The sequence below is a fragment of the Copidosoma floridanum genome, unplaced genomic scaffold (genome assembly GCF_036245765.1).
Source record: "Copidosoma floridanum isolate Cflo_tuat_1 unplaced genomic scaffold, Cflo_Japanese_pri ptg000009l, whole genome shotgun sequence".
Lineage (NCBI taxonomy): Eukaryota > Metazoa > Arthropoda > Insecta > Hymenoptera > Encyrtidae > Copidosoma > Copidosoma floridanum.
In genome coordinates this window covers 840,674-854,834 of record NW_028321886.1, presented here as the reverse complement: position 1 = coordinate 854,834, position 14,161 = coordinate 840,674, and the positions used below count along the sequence as shown (strand labels likewise).

Sequence of the window (14,161 nt, the reverse complement as noted above, 5' to 3'; positions counted from 1 at the left end):
CAATAAATTCAAGCCCACAAATTTTTTGTGAAACGTAAATTTACAAAGTTGAAGAGAAACACCAGTTTTTATGGAAACCACAACGTTCTATTTTAAAGACGAAACTAGCAGCTAAATTTTACCTCAACAGGCGCCACGTGAACATCACAGATTACCCATGTACAAGTTCAGTCTGAGAAGGACAAAACACAATTGCCCCTCAGCTGCATTCAGTAACGAGGTCTCCCGTCGATCGCTCGGGTTCCCCCGACTAAAGCTCATCGCCATCACGTCTCCTTTTAGCGCTCTAAAACCAAAAATAATATCCATCTCCTCTGCTTCCTCTCTCCTACTTTCTCGCGAGTCTCCGTGCATGCACGCCCCCCGTAAAACTCTCGCTCGTTACCCTGCATGCACACACTGCAAGTATACCTCCGTACATCCACACACACACACAGAGTCGTATTTAAAGAACGAGGTGCGGGTGGGATGGTTAAAAAAAAAAAAAAAAAAAAAAGACACGGAAGCACGTGCATGGACACCAAGGCATAAAGGAGAAGAGCCAAGCCGAGCCGCGCAATTAGCCGTATGGATACGGAGAGCAAAGATCGGGAGCCAAGCGCATGCGTCTCGCCCCACGCGCGTTTCCGTCCTCTATCTCTACCCTATCTGCCCTGTGGAAAATACGTCGGGGGCACCCGCTCACCCACACGCGTCCTCCCTCGCTCTGGTCGGTCGGTCAGTCAGTCAGTCAGTCACCGGTCGACGCTGCGCCGGGCTCCGTCGTCGGCTGACCTCGTGGCACGCGTTTCTTGTACACACATCAGGATCCTCTACCACCTGAATGTTGTACGTCTTATTGCATCCATTCCGACCCATCTCGCCCCACTGTTGGACCCGCGAGTGCTCAGAGTGCGATTCGGGGGGAAACCATAATCCAGCCAAGGAAAACCAAAAGACGAGGGACTGCTCTCACCCTCTTTTTGTGTAAGCAGTGCAACGGCCCCGTTTTCGCGTGTGCGTGCAGTTGCAGGTATCCGTGGATGCATTTGTCGCCCGATCGACACTGTAATGCCAGAGCGCGAAACGCGAGCCGAGCTCGCAGCGGAGGTCAGCGGGCTTTGGAGGCTTGAGTTGTGTAGTCGATCCTCGGGGGTGTAAAAGCTCGGTCCTTCCATCGCGATGTTTGCAGCCGATCCCGAGTAAATTCGATCCTTCGGAGTGTAAATCGAGAAAAAAAAAAAAAAAAAGAAGCGAGAGTTTACCATGTCGCTGCACTACTACCCGCACGGCTACCGCTACCGCTCGGCGACTCGCACGAGTGTCCAGGTGATGCAGCACGAGTTGGGCTCGGACAGCGACGTCAACGAGCTCAGCGAACTCGAGGATGACGAGGGCGCTGATGGCGAGGAGGACGACGAGGACGACGAGGACGACGGGGACGAGGAGGACGACGGGCTGCCATACCCGGGCTTCGTGCCCGTTGCCCTGCGCTACTTCGAGCAAGGAACTTGGCCGCGCAACTGGTGCCTCGTGCTCATCACTAATCCATATCCTTTTTGCTTTTATACTTTATATATATACATGTATATTGCTTTTCAAGTTTTTACATCGATGTCCTCTTGAACCTACACCTCATTGATCCGGTTCGTTATACTTGGAACTTTCTTTGGTGTACGGATTATTTTACCGGTATCGATTCGCGTGTATGTGAAACTCAAATTTTTGGGTATACGTGTTTTAGATACAGTGAAACGTTTAATGCTCGCTATTTTAAATGATAGTAGAAACACCGACAAATAGCCTACTAAAAAAATGGCAGCTGTGGGGCTTCGTATTGTTTTTTATCAGCAGTTATATTGGAGGAGGTGTATGGGCTTGGGAAACGTATGATTGCGTTTGCGAAGACCTTTGGACAAGAAACAAGAAAGAAGTATAAAAATTTAGCTTTTTTGGTTTGGTTTCAAGTAAAAAAATGAAACCAAAAATTATATGAATTGCACGGAAAAGAACCAAGTGTACAAGCTTTTTTTTAGTACTTGGGGGGAGCGGATGTTTGTTTTTAAAGGGATGATGTTTTTCAAGATCGATAAAAATTTTTATCATTTCAATCATAAACATAAAAGTCATTGGTTAATCATAAAAATTCACAGCCAAAGGGATGGCGATGAAACATAATTCATATGAAAAAAGGCGCGTCTCACAAGACAAATATTTTTAATAGGCGATTGAAACAAAGATCGTGAGCTTGAATATTTTAATCCAATTCCTCTACAGTGGTAACCACACACGTATATTCTCGTAAAGATTATATTATTCCCGAAAACTTTAGCAGATCAGACGTAACATTGTCAGAGTAATTTTCTCGGTCACACATACGAAGTGAAGCAAATCCCGTGTGCACGAGTGGAGAAACAATTTTTTACCCCTTGGTACATCGAGAGAGGAAAAAAAACTCCATTCCTGATACACTACCACCCAAGCCAATTTCCACCCTCTTCGCGATAAAATTTTTTTTCCCCACCAACGAAGCAATCTTCAAACCTTGTATCAAAAAGGAAATTGGCTGCACGAAAATTTCATCTCCTCCACGGTAACGTGCACCCCAGCGCGAGAGCGAGATGACTCGGGGTTTTTTTTCCCACACACGCTCGTGCCTCCATCGTGATACAAGAACGAGGAACGAAAAAAAAAAAAAAATGAGAGTCCGGACGCGAGAATAGTACGTATAAATACACCCGCGAAGCAGGTTCATAAACGTACAGAGCCGGCGATTGATTTTCCTTATCCGCCTCTCTGCTCCCGGCCTCCAAGATTTTCGGGGAGAAAAGCTTTTAAGCTCCCGCTCGATGCACCTTTTCAACTTTCTGGCGCTCGAAGTGGCTACGTGCATCATAATACAGACCCGCGAGAAATTTCATCCACTCAATTCTCTTGTCATGCAGTTTTTGGTAGACTTTTTCTGGTGAATATTTTAGTTATCGCTCAACAATAAACTCGACTGGGTTTTAGCCACATAAGCTCCACTCGATCCATCAATAAGTAATTAGGGAGAAAAGAGCTTTTTTGCTTTAAAGCTCAAACACACATCGAACTACGGTTATATATACTCGGGAGCATAGCTGGCGCCGGCAATCGTTCGGTATATGTCATATTCCAGTTCTAAAAGTAGGTCGCGTTGCGCAGCACCTTCTTCTTATGTATATACTTATAGCCTTACGGTAGTTACTCGCTTTAATCGTCCATCATCTACATTTGCGGACTCTTGGAATAATCGTGCTCTTCCCTTTATGGATTAATTTTTCATTTTTTTTTTTCTCCCTTTCTTCCCCTCACGTCCTCCGGTGCTTTTCCATTTGTTCCTGGCCTTTTGCGAATCGGTCGTTAATACACGCAAAACCAAGGTGTAAAATAATTTCCCAAAGTTCCACGGAATTGCAGCAACTTTTCCCTCCACAAAGTATAGCTGCAAACAAAGCTTCAATATGTAAATAATCACATCTGCCTTTGGCTGGCTCATATCGGCTTGAGCCAACGGTGTATGCACATAGGCTACATGTTCAGTATGAACGTACGGTCAAGCAGCTTTCTGCAAGATGGAAAAATTGCTGCATATTGGGCGCCAAGCTTTTCGACGCGAAGCAGGAGAGGAAAAAAGAAAAGCAAAGCTCTCTTGAAGAAAAGACCGTGGCGGGTGGAAAAAGGGGGAAGAAGAGGCGCTGGGCCGCTGATTTTCAAGCCGAGCCCTCGACTCCTCTCCGCGTCTCTTCAACAAGGATAACTCGAAAGTTGAAACTGAGTCAGGGCCTCCGCTCCTTATTGTTCGCTCTCGGGGGCTCTTGCAAGCTCCCACAGACGACGGAAGTGGGAAGAGGTCGTGCGTGGGATTTGCGGTCCTCTGCCACGTGTACGTTAATTGGAGGTGTCAGTTGAGAGGGTAGGTTTTTTTTTTTTTTTTTTTTTTTTTTTTTATATACAACTCGCGTGAGAATCGTTTTTATTTTTTACCTTGGAAAAATTGATTTCTCAGTCTCGAGTGACGATTGCAGTGGAAAATAAAGTTCACGTGCGAATTAGAGAGGAACAGTTGTTGAGTATGGCTCTTCATTAATGCACGAGGCTTTAACTCGTGGACACGCGATGCGCTGGGTACGTGTATAGGTGTAGTAATGATCGTGTCTTTATTCAAGTTCCATCATGAAAAAATTGTCGAGGTATGGTTGCCATTTTTCTTTTATTTTATCACGTGTAACGTTAACTGGGGTGAAAAAATATTTTAAACTTTTAATCGAGATTTTTGGGAAAAGGGTACGGACATTTTGTTGTTCAAACAAGTTTTTCAAAAATACGATGCATTAAATTACGAGCTAATGCTCTTAAAGTGCGTAACTTTGCATTACCCCGCGTCAACAGTTGAATTTCAAATAGCCAAAATGTCGGTCAAAATAAGATTAGCAGGTAAATTATTCATTGTAATACGAACGAAATCGAACTAAAATTGGCTTTGTGACGTGAACAGCATGAAATAACAGCAGTGCCCCGAATCATAGATGGTATAAATTAAAGGAACTTTGGTTTAACGAAGTCGTCCTTGTTTTTTCTTCGGAACGCCCAACGCGCAAGTAACGCGAGAAATAATTGGACAAGTTTTTCCTCTCGGCGCGCGTTGTGCACACAGAGCCGAGCCGCGGGAGCAGGAGAGCAACTGAAATTATATAAAAACTTCGATTGCACCCTTCGCTTTAATTTTCGCGCTGCTGCTGCGTTTTTTCTGTCCACACCCGCACTCTCTATTTGTGGGTGGCAAAGCGAAAGCCAATCAAACGATGATCAGTCGAGTAAACTTTTATTCTTGCCTACATTTTTTTTAACCCGATAACGAGTATTGTAATCATTTGATGGCACTCACGTTGTAGTTCGAAGATCAGCTTTATCATGGAATAGCGCGTACAAGAGTCCAGCTTTCATCCCATCGCGAAATCGCCGTAAAATAAGCGTGGTGATTATACCGGGAGCGCGTTGGCGAATAATGGCTCATCAACTAACCACGTACATGGCACGGCTGGTACATATTCGGAGGGGAGGGGGCGCATCAACCCCCTGGGCTCTTTTCTCTCTCTCTCTTTATACGGGCTGGGGACGGGAGGGTTGAAAGTTTTCTGGGTCAAAACGAGAGCCACTGCAGCTCCCGCGGATTTTTCCCGAGGCACAATACGGCCAGGCCTGAGTTTTCGGATGTGATCTCTGGTGGCAACGGGAGGGAGGAATCGAGAGCAAATCCTTGTCATGCCGCTCTTTCGGCTTGCCGTGAAGTTTACGATGCAGCTGGGGTGGCGCGAAATCGAGTGAGTGGGGGAAAAAAAAAAGTTTGGTTCCGAGTGAAAAAGCAGGTAGGGAGGATGGGAGAGCACTGGGAAATTTTTTTACGCCGATTTGTCTCGTGAAAGGTGGAGAGGGTACCGCTCACGTGGGCACGTGTGTTGATGGAACGTGTTGAGTACGTGTGCATTTTCTGGTATTTATTTTTCTTGTTGAATTCTGACGCCTCGATCTTTAACTGTTATCCGGTGTCTTACGGCTGCATTTGTGGGGTACTCTAAAAGAATGAATGAAGTAATCACGTGAAAGGACTATATCTTATTTTACGACTATTTTTTAAGCGAGTCCATATCTTTAGTCAAGTGGTTTTTATTCACGCTTTAAAATACACAACTTCCATTCCAACCCTCTTAATATGCATACCACAAGTTTGGATAAATTTTATAAAAAATAAGGGAACAAAAAGTCTAGTTGTGTAGTGTACCCACATAATATATTAGCAAAATCTCTAAAAATACCACTGTCTGTCTATTTTACTTTAACGTTGATGGTCGGTACTCGTGTCATTTTACTGTCACTTTATTATTTTACAAAAACGGTATGGCTTGGATCCTCAAAATTTTCCATACACCCTTATGATTATGGCACAAATAACAAAATTACGAAATGATAATTCATGTGGGATTATGATGTTTCAAAACAAAAGAGAAATATGATCCACAACCAGTTACCGAAAGCAACACTTGTAACATAATGTTTTATTTTAATGCAAAGAGGTATGAAATTGTTATTGTAACGATTTTTCAAAGCATGAGAATTCAGCTGCTACAGCTTCTCCGATTATGTTGACGTTATAAAGTGATTGTCACACCAACCTCCCGATGCTTTCTGATACGCTGAAAGACATTTTACCTTCTCACCCCGTACAGAAGTTAGGCGTCAAAGGGTCAATTTAACGACCAACTTTTTTATCTCCCGGTTGTTGATTTTTTTCTTTTTTTTTTTCATTTTCAAATATTCTCGAGAAAAATTAATTAGGCATCTTTCATCTGCTCGACTGCACGAACTGCCTCTTAAATGTTGACCACATCCTATTCCAATAACGCGTAATGCGCAACCGTGATCTTGAAGCATCAGAGGCCGACACTCGTTTATTCTAAACACATGTCTTACAGCCACGGAAGAGCACACATGCCCGAGCCCAACCAGTCATCTGCACTGGCCTTCGAATCGTTTGGATAAACATACACCCACACGCAATTCGAAGTTTGGTCAAGTGGCCAGCCGCTACTGCAGTAAACGGAGGAATGCGATTTATACGCAGCCCATACGCGTGTTCGTACGCTTTTAACGCCAGGAAAAGCCTGTCGATGCGCTGCGCGCATGTGCCTATGCATATAATGGATCCACATGCACCGGTGGGTCATACGCAACGCGAGCGAGCCGAGAGCAGAGTTTATTTTATCGCTCTGCTTAAGCCAGTCGCGCGCGTAAAAATTTACGAGCGCAGATTAACGTGGCTTTACGACAACGAGGGGGGGAAAAAAAGAAAGGGGGGACTATAGCTCGGATTTTCCAGCGCCCCCGCGATTGTCTCCGGGGCGTCGGAAATTTCCGCGGTGTTGTTTCGGGGAACCTCGATTTTTCCCGTTTCAGCATCCATATCGATTCTGCTGATGATGAAAAGGTCAAAAATAGGGATGGTGTTCCACTTTTCAGATCGAAAAAGGTACGGAGACAGATGCTCTTGACTGAGTACCGAATACTGGGTTTCGAGTGGCATTTAACATAAATTTTTTTATTGAAAGATTTTGTTTACCTTACCCACAAAGGTGTCCTTGGATATTTTATTTTCCAAGTCCTGCGTGTGTGGAGGTATTTAAAATTTCCAGGTCCTAGTAAGTGGGCAACGGTCAAATCCGACGTTGCGTGAGGGCAAGAGTAACGTAGCAGTATTTTTGTCCCACTGGAAAAGGAAATGACTGAAAAAAAAATGTAACCATGCCGAGCTGTCAAAATTGGAGAGATAAGATCTAGGCACGTAATAAATACGAAAAAGTGTGTCAGTAATACAAACATTAATCAGGACAAAATCTACGAGAGGATGTTGAGTCTTGTTCGAATGAAAGAAAAGAAAAACACGTGCAAGTGATATTATCACATGTTTCGTAGAAATTGGTCAAATTTTTAGGTTTGGTGAACATGCTCATTAAATTTGTTGCTCGGATTTCTCGAGGATTTTCTAAACATAAGTAGCAGCTCTTGGAAGGATGTATCCATAAACTTGTCTCATACATACAGTTGACGAAGTATACGATGAATATTATTATTAAACATACATTAGACAGGACGATTAAAAAAAAAAAAAAAAGTATTTGAAATTTTTTGAAAACATCATTGACATCATTGAAAATTACTACCTGCGTATCTGCACAGATCCGTGGTACAGCCATTTGCAAATTATCGGTAAAATTAAATCACAAAGGCTGAAGACGATACTTTACATTCTACGGCGTACAAATGTTCACCTCGTATGGGCATGATGTTTCAAGTCCTGACGTCAAGCCGATCGTTAAAATTTCAATCACGATGAATCACGTAGAGAGCATCAATTAATTGTTACTTGAAAAGCGATGATCGCCTCGACAAGCGGGTGAAAAATTTATCCAGGCCAGGTGGTTGGCAAAGGCCATAATTATTATCCCCCGTGGGTGCAATTTGTACACTGGGATGATTCACGTAGCGAAGCATACGATCCATAATTGCTTCTCGAAAAATCAACATTTGCGTCACGCAAATCAAGCTTATTGTGTATAGGGTAAAAAAATTTAGCCTTTCGTGCGCTGACAGCGAGGAGCGACAGCTTTGATATGCATCGATGAAATACGTTGGCGAATGGGTCGATGACTTTAGATCAAATCGATTTTTTGAATCCTAATTAAGTTATTCTGATTTATTTTTGCACAAGACACTTGTGACGATATCCTATCAAATCGGTGATGTGGTTTTCCCAAGTACATTTATTTATGCAACGTTGATGTAATTTATTACTTTAAATTAAACCGGAGTCTGGTATGCTGTAGGGTCTCATTAGTTTCAAGCTTTTTGGTTGGTGGTCGGGCCAACATGACGTGATTGATGATCAAATGCTTTTAGTTGGCTGAGATTTTATACACATATCGTTTTATATAATATCATTGAAATAATTTAAAAAAAAAAAAAAAAGATTGAAAGAAGGAAAAAAGTTTATCTTGCAAGCACTTTTTTTTTACTTCATTAGAAAAAGTCTTGGATTAAGAAAAATCTATTCTTCAAACATTATCAGGTCATTAAAAAATGATTAACTAATAGACTTTGAGTGGTATTGCATTTTACTTAGATTTCTTTTCTTTGTCCGAGCATTTCTCTTTGTTTGCAGGTAGGCTATTCAATAAAAAAAGAATTTTGATAAGTCGACGTTGACGTACTTGATGCTACTAACGCCGAGTGATTTCATGCACACGGCTCACATCCATTATCACTCTATTAGCTCAAAATTCTCGTTCGATCACTCGATGTACAAGGCTCTACTAGAACAGTTATTTCTTGTTCGTTGACTAACCAAGACGCATTGTTTAACAAACCATTCAAGGCACTAAATCAGAAAAGTACTTGGAAGAGCCAGAATCGTGAGTTTTTATTTTGCAATTCAAATAAAATACTGTAATTAATCACGGCAATTTGGTTTAGTATTTTTTTCGATTCATTACACACATCATTGGTTATACACATTTGTTTTTCGTCGTTATATAACGAAATTATCATGAGCAGCTTTAACCTCATCATCTCGTTTAATATAAATGATCAATTTGGACAGTGTAAGTGACTTATCGGTTACTTTCAAAAGTTAAAAAAAAATAACACTAACAATAATAATTAAAGCCTTGTTATTTAAATGCATCGAAAAAAATACGATTGAGAAAGGTGTAGGAGTAATGTAAGGTACACTGTCCAGTATTTTTTTAGGAATATGTTTTTAACAATGATGGTTAAATTTTTTACTGTGTATTGTTTAAAGACTTGATCATTAAGCTTACAAAAAATCTTCGTTTTTTAGCTTAGTACCAATAGTGTGCTTGGGACTAGGAACTTACAATGTATTCTCAAAGATCATTAAGAGTTAAGAGTATATTTTATGATTCTAACGAGTTCAAAGTATTTAATAATAAATTTTTACAAGAAAAGCAGAAGATTATTGAAACATGGTCATTTTTAAGTTGGTCTTCATTTTGTTTTCCGCTTAAATCTCACCTTAGATCAGGACACAAAAACTAGTATTCTTATTAAACTTGTAAATTTTACTCCAACATTTTATTATAAAACACGTTTATCGACATGCAAAATTTGCCGTGGTTGTACAACTATTTACTAAAGCTTTAAGATAATAGATTAAAAAATCTCGAGTACACCCATAGCAAGACTTTTTGTACTTAACTCGAGAACCACTCATTGTTGTGAAATGATGGCATCTTTTATTTTTCAATTTTTTGACATTGAATGTATTGGACAAAACACAAAGTTTGTAACCACACAAATTACAGTGAGAAACGTACCTTCCAAACATTAAGCGTTTATTTTAGGCTTAAAAATCTCATGCGCACGTGTGCCACATATTTCTCGAAGTAAAGTAAAACACAGAGAAAAAGGTTAACGCCATTGACTTTTTTACTTTTCGCGAGTAACTATACTGCAGACAATTTCTTACAAGTTACCAGACATCGTGTACACGACATTTATTAAATAACTTTTCAACTGCCGAATGCTACGTAATCCGAAGAAAACGAAAGTGAAACCGGCTGAAAGCTTCTTCAGCGGAAAAGGAATGAGTGTATTTTTCAGTAGTTAGCATGATATACATACAATTGTTTGACTTGATTGATTTTACATTAGGTATTGTTAAAATGCAAATGACATTTCTTTTTTGCAGCTAAATCATGTATATAAATACCTGTATTAAGTATTTTTTTGTTGCCCAAGAATATAGTTTGCTGTGCACCACAGCACCATAGGTATTCTCCCTTTTCAACGTATTTGGTAAAGCAACTAACTTTGAACGTTTTTTTGTCTCAACAGCAAAACAAGTGCATTCAAAAAGTAAGAAGCAATTATCCTAGAATGTCAGAACCATCGTCGTCTCACTCTACAAAAAAAAATCACAATAGTATGAGCAGCCATCGCAAACAGCATTTGCACTCCACTGGTGAGTCATCCTCATCCTCCTATCGCTGCTCTACGTGCCAAAAGATTTTTAGCTCACCCAACAATCTTTCGAGGCACAAACGTACTCACACGATTGAGAGGCCGTACCGCTGCTCGGTGTGTCAAAAATCCTTCACCCTCTCCAATTACCTCAAAATACACATGCGTATCCACTCGGGAGAGCGGCCCCACCGCTGTTCCGTATGCCAAGCGGGGTTTCTTCTATCTGGTGATCTCAAACGACACATGTGCAGCCACACAGGTGAGCGGCCCTATCGGTGCCATATTTGCCAAGGAACTTTTGGCCGCAACAGTGATTTAGCACGGCACATGTTCCTCCATACGGGACAAAGCCCCCACCGTTGCTCACAGTGTCAAAAAGAGTTCGCCAGCGCCAGTAAACTGAAAACACACATGTTTTTTCACACTGGGGAGAAACCCTTCCGTTGTGACATATGCTCGAAGAGATTCAACCAAAAATGTAATCTCTCGATGCACATGCTCACCCACAGCAGCGAGAGGCCATTCCAGTGTTCCGTGTGCTCGAAACGTTTTTGCCAGAAAAGTAACCTCGTGACGCACATGCGCACCCATGAGGATGTGCCATCTACGTGTCATCGCTGCGTAGTGTGCCAAAAAGAGTTTATATCTCATGGGAACGTCATGCGGCACATGAAGCAAATAGCCGTTTCAGTCCTTGAAGAGATGCTAAGGGCGAAGTCGACATCACAACCGCTGTAAACGGACTTTAATGGACGCTTGTGCAGTGCAGATGGTGTTTACTATTTGTGATCATAGTTTTAATAATTATAAAAAGTGTTTCAAGCTTCCGAAACTCGATGGGCTGAGAAAAATGGAGTATATGTACTGGACACGCGCTCTAATGGGTAAATTAAAAAAAAATCTTCACGTAGTCGCAATATTTAATTTTTATACAATTTTTGATACACTCATTTTTTAATTCTTTGTCAAATGTTTTTCTTTATTTTCACTTTAATAGCTCTGATGAAAATTTGTATAAAGCCCAAGAATTTTGTACAAGTATAGTGTGACAGAAATTGCTGTGTCACATAGAAAAAAGTATGTTTAACAATACATGCATGAGTTAGTTATACGACGAGCTGTCACTGATTAATAAACAAATTTTGTTTTAGAGTGCAACAAAGTCAAATCTATGTGATGTAAAGTTTGAAAAATTAAAAATAAATTATTAAATTAGAAAAATTATTTAATAAATTACTTGAAGGAATTTGTAAGGGACAAGATTTAACTGGTTGTTGTTAAAGTGTCCAGAAAGAAAAAATAAAAACTGTAAGGTTTGTACTGTTAGTTGATGATTAAATGTTAATTCTTTACAAGTTGTGGTTGAAATGTAAGCATGTTTTTTTTTTCAAATTGTTAAGCGTATCAAATAAAATTTATTCCAAAATGTAACCTCCTGTTTCTTCATGATTTTCAGAACCTCTAATATTAGGGCACTAATATCAGATGTTTAAAAATTTTAGGCAGAAGAATCCTTGTACGTACAACATTTTGGTCGCATTACCTCACCTCAATGAAATACACATGGATTCACGTTCATTTCTAGTATGTACGCGAGCTATACGATGGATTGCTAGAATTTCATAAAGTTCGTTACGAGGGTACGCTAAAAAAAGGAAGATATTAATAATCTACTGTTTAATTTTTAATTTTTTTATCAATGAAATAAAAATAAAAAATTTCATTTAAAACATCAATGTTATGCCAAAACGTGGAATCGCATCGAACATTCCAAGACTTTTATCGGTTAGTTATATTAGAACGATGCCTCATTAATAATGAGTTAAAGGTAAGAAGTCGTTAATTATTATCACGAGATAACATTTAATTGATCTAGACAAATGGATCACGACCGTATTATGTACTGTTATTTTAAAAAATTTTAATGTTTTTCGAAAATCTGTAGTTGAAAACGTCCATGTCAATATGTACTGTGGTGAATTTTTTATATCCAACTCTGTATTCTGCTTGTGTGTCACCTCATACGCCTGCCTACCTTATCTTACTATGCGAGCGTCCGCTCAACGTTTAGTAGATATGCCAAAGTCTGATAGCTATCTCGCCAGAGTTTTTTTTGACTGGTAGTTGGGCCAATGTAAAAAATACAAAAATTTAATTGTAGCTTTTAACACTATCATTTCTTTACATGATTTTTGTTGTTTAATCGTATACTATATTTTCAGCATTTTTTAAACTCCTTTTTTCGGCAAAAAATTAATGTTTTAGACTACTTGTTTTATGCATGTCATTTCGTACATGCTAAAATAAGATAATATTTGCAATAAATTGACTCAACTACTAAATATTTACGTTTTGGATGATAATTGAATAGTTCATTTTATAACTTTTTATTAACATTATTTACAAATCAAACCATAGTTATTATATATTTTTGTTACTGTTTATAACTTCTGTACATTTCTACTTATTTAAAGATTTCATCTTATACTAGAATATTTGACCCGTACATTTTATTTTGTAAGTCATAAAGAGTTTACTAAGTCAAATAATTTATTTCAAATGCGAATACAACATTATTTCTTACAAAGACACGCAATAAAAAGTAAGTCATTGTTGGAGGGGACTGACTACAAAAAACTTCGAAAAAAAAGTTAAATAGAAAAGAGATGTAAGACTTCAATATTTTTGAGTGCAACGATTAAAGAATTCTGTAAAGAAGAAGAAAAAAAAAAAAAAAAATACCATACGATAAAAAAATAACAACCCCACACAAAAACTTCTTTTCGCTACCAGCAATAGATCTTCGGCCCCTTCAATGTTCCTCTTCCACAACGCACGGGACGTATACTTAAGGCGCCTTCAATATTAATCAATTTTAGTTTCAAGTACTATCTAGGCCAGAGAAGGGTCTACCCTCCCACAGCTGTACCCACCACCTCTACAGCTCGAGTGTCATGTATACCCAGTTAGTTTGAGCGGCTCGTGAATATTCATTGTATAGCAGAAGGGACTATCTTTCCAAGCATAAAAGGTATCGTCACTCTTGACTCTCTGCAGCACCGAGTTTCCCCGAGACTTGACTTAAGCATACGTATCTTTTTAATATTAAATGTTGACATGTTTGCTAAAATGGTGCGGTTGGATGTATTTTTAATACTTACTTTCGGAGATAAACAATCGATAACTACAAGCGAGATAACTATCAGACTTTGGCATATTTACTAAACGTTGAGCGGACGCTCGCATAGTAAGATAAGGTAGGCAGGCGTATGAGGTGACACACAAGCAGAATACAGTGTTGGATATGAAAAATTCACCACAGTACATATTGACAAGGACGTTTTCAACTACAGATTTTCGAAAAACATTAAAATTTTTTAAAATAACAGTACATGATACGGTCGTGATCCGTTTGTCTAGATTAATTAAATGTTATCTCGTGATAATAATTGAAGACTTCTTACCTTTAACTCATTATTAATGAGGCATTGTTTTAATATAACTAACCGATAAAAGTCTTGGAATGATCGATACGATTCTACATTTTGGTACAACTTTGATGTTTTGAATGAATTTTTTTTTTATTTCATCGATAAGAAAATTAAACAGTAGATTATTAATA

General features: G+C 39.4%; 1 protein-coding gene across 1 annotated transcript in view; it reads left to right on the top strand.

The window, feature by feature from the left end:
- Positions 1–1,052: 1,052 nt before the first annotated feature.
- Positions 1,053–14,161, top strand: part of Ca-alpha1T (Ca[2+]-channel protein alpha[[1]] subunit T) — an 82,842-nt gene continuing 69,733 nt past the window's right edge. Inside the window, exon 1 of the mRNA XM_089589419.1 lies at positions 1,053–1,529. Coding sequence (XP_089445545.1) covers positions 1,246–1,529 — 284 coding nt within the window. The 5' untranslated portion in view covers positions 1,053–1,245. The remainder of the gene's footprint in view (positions 1,530–14,161) is intronic.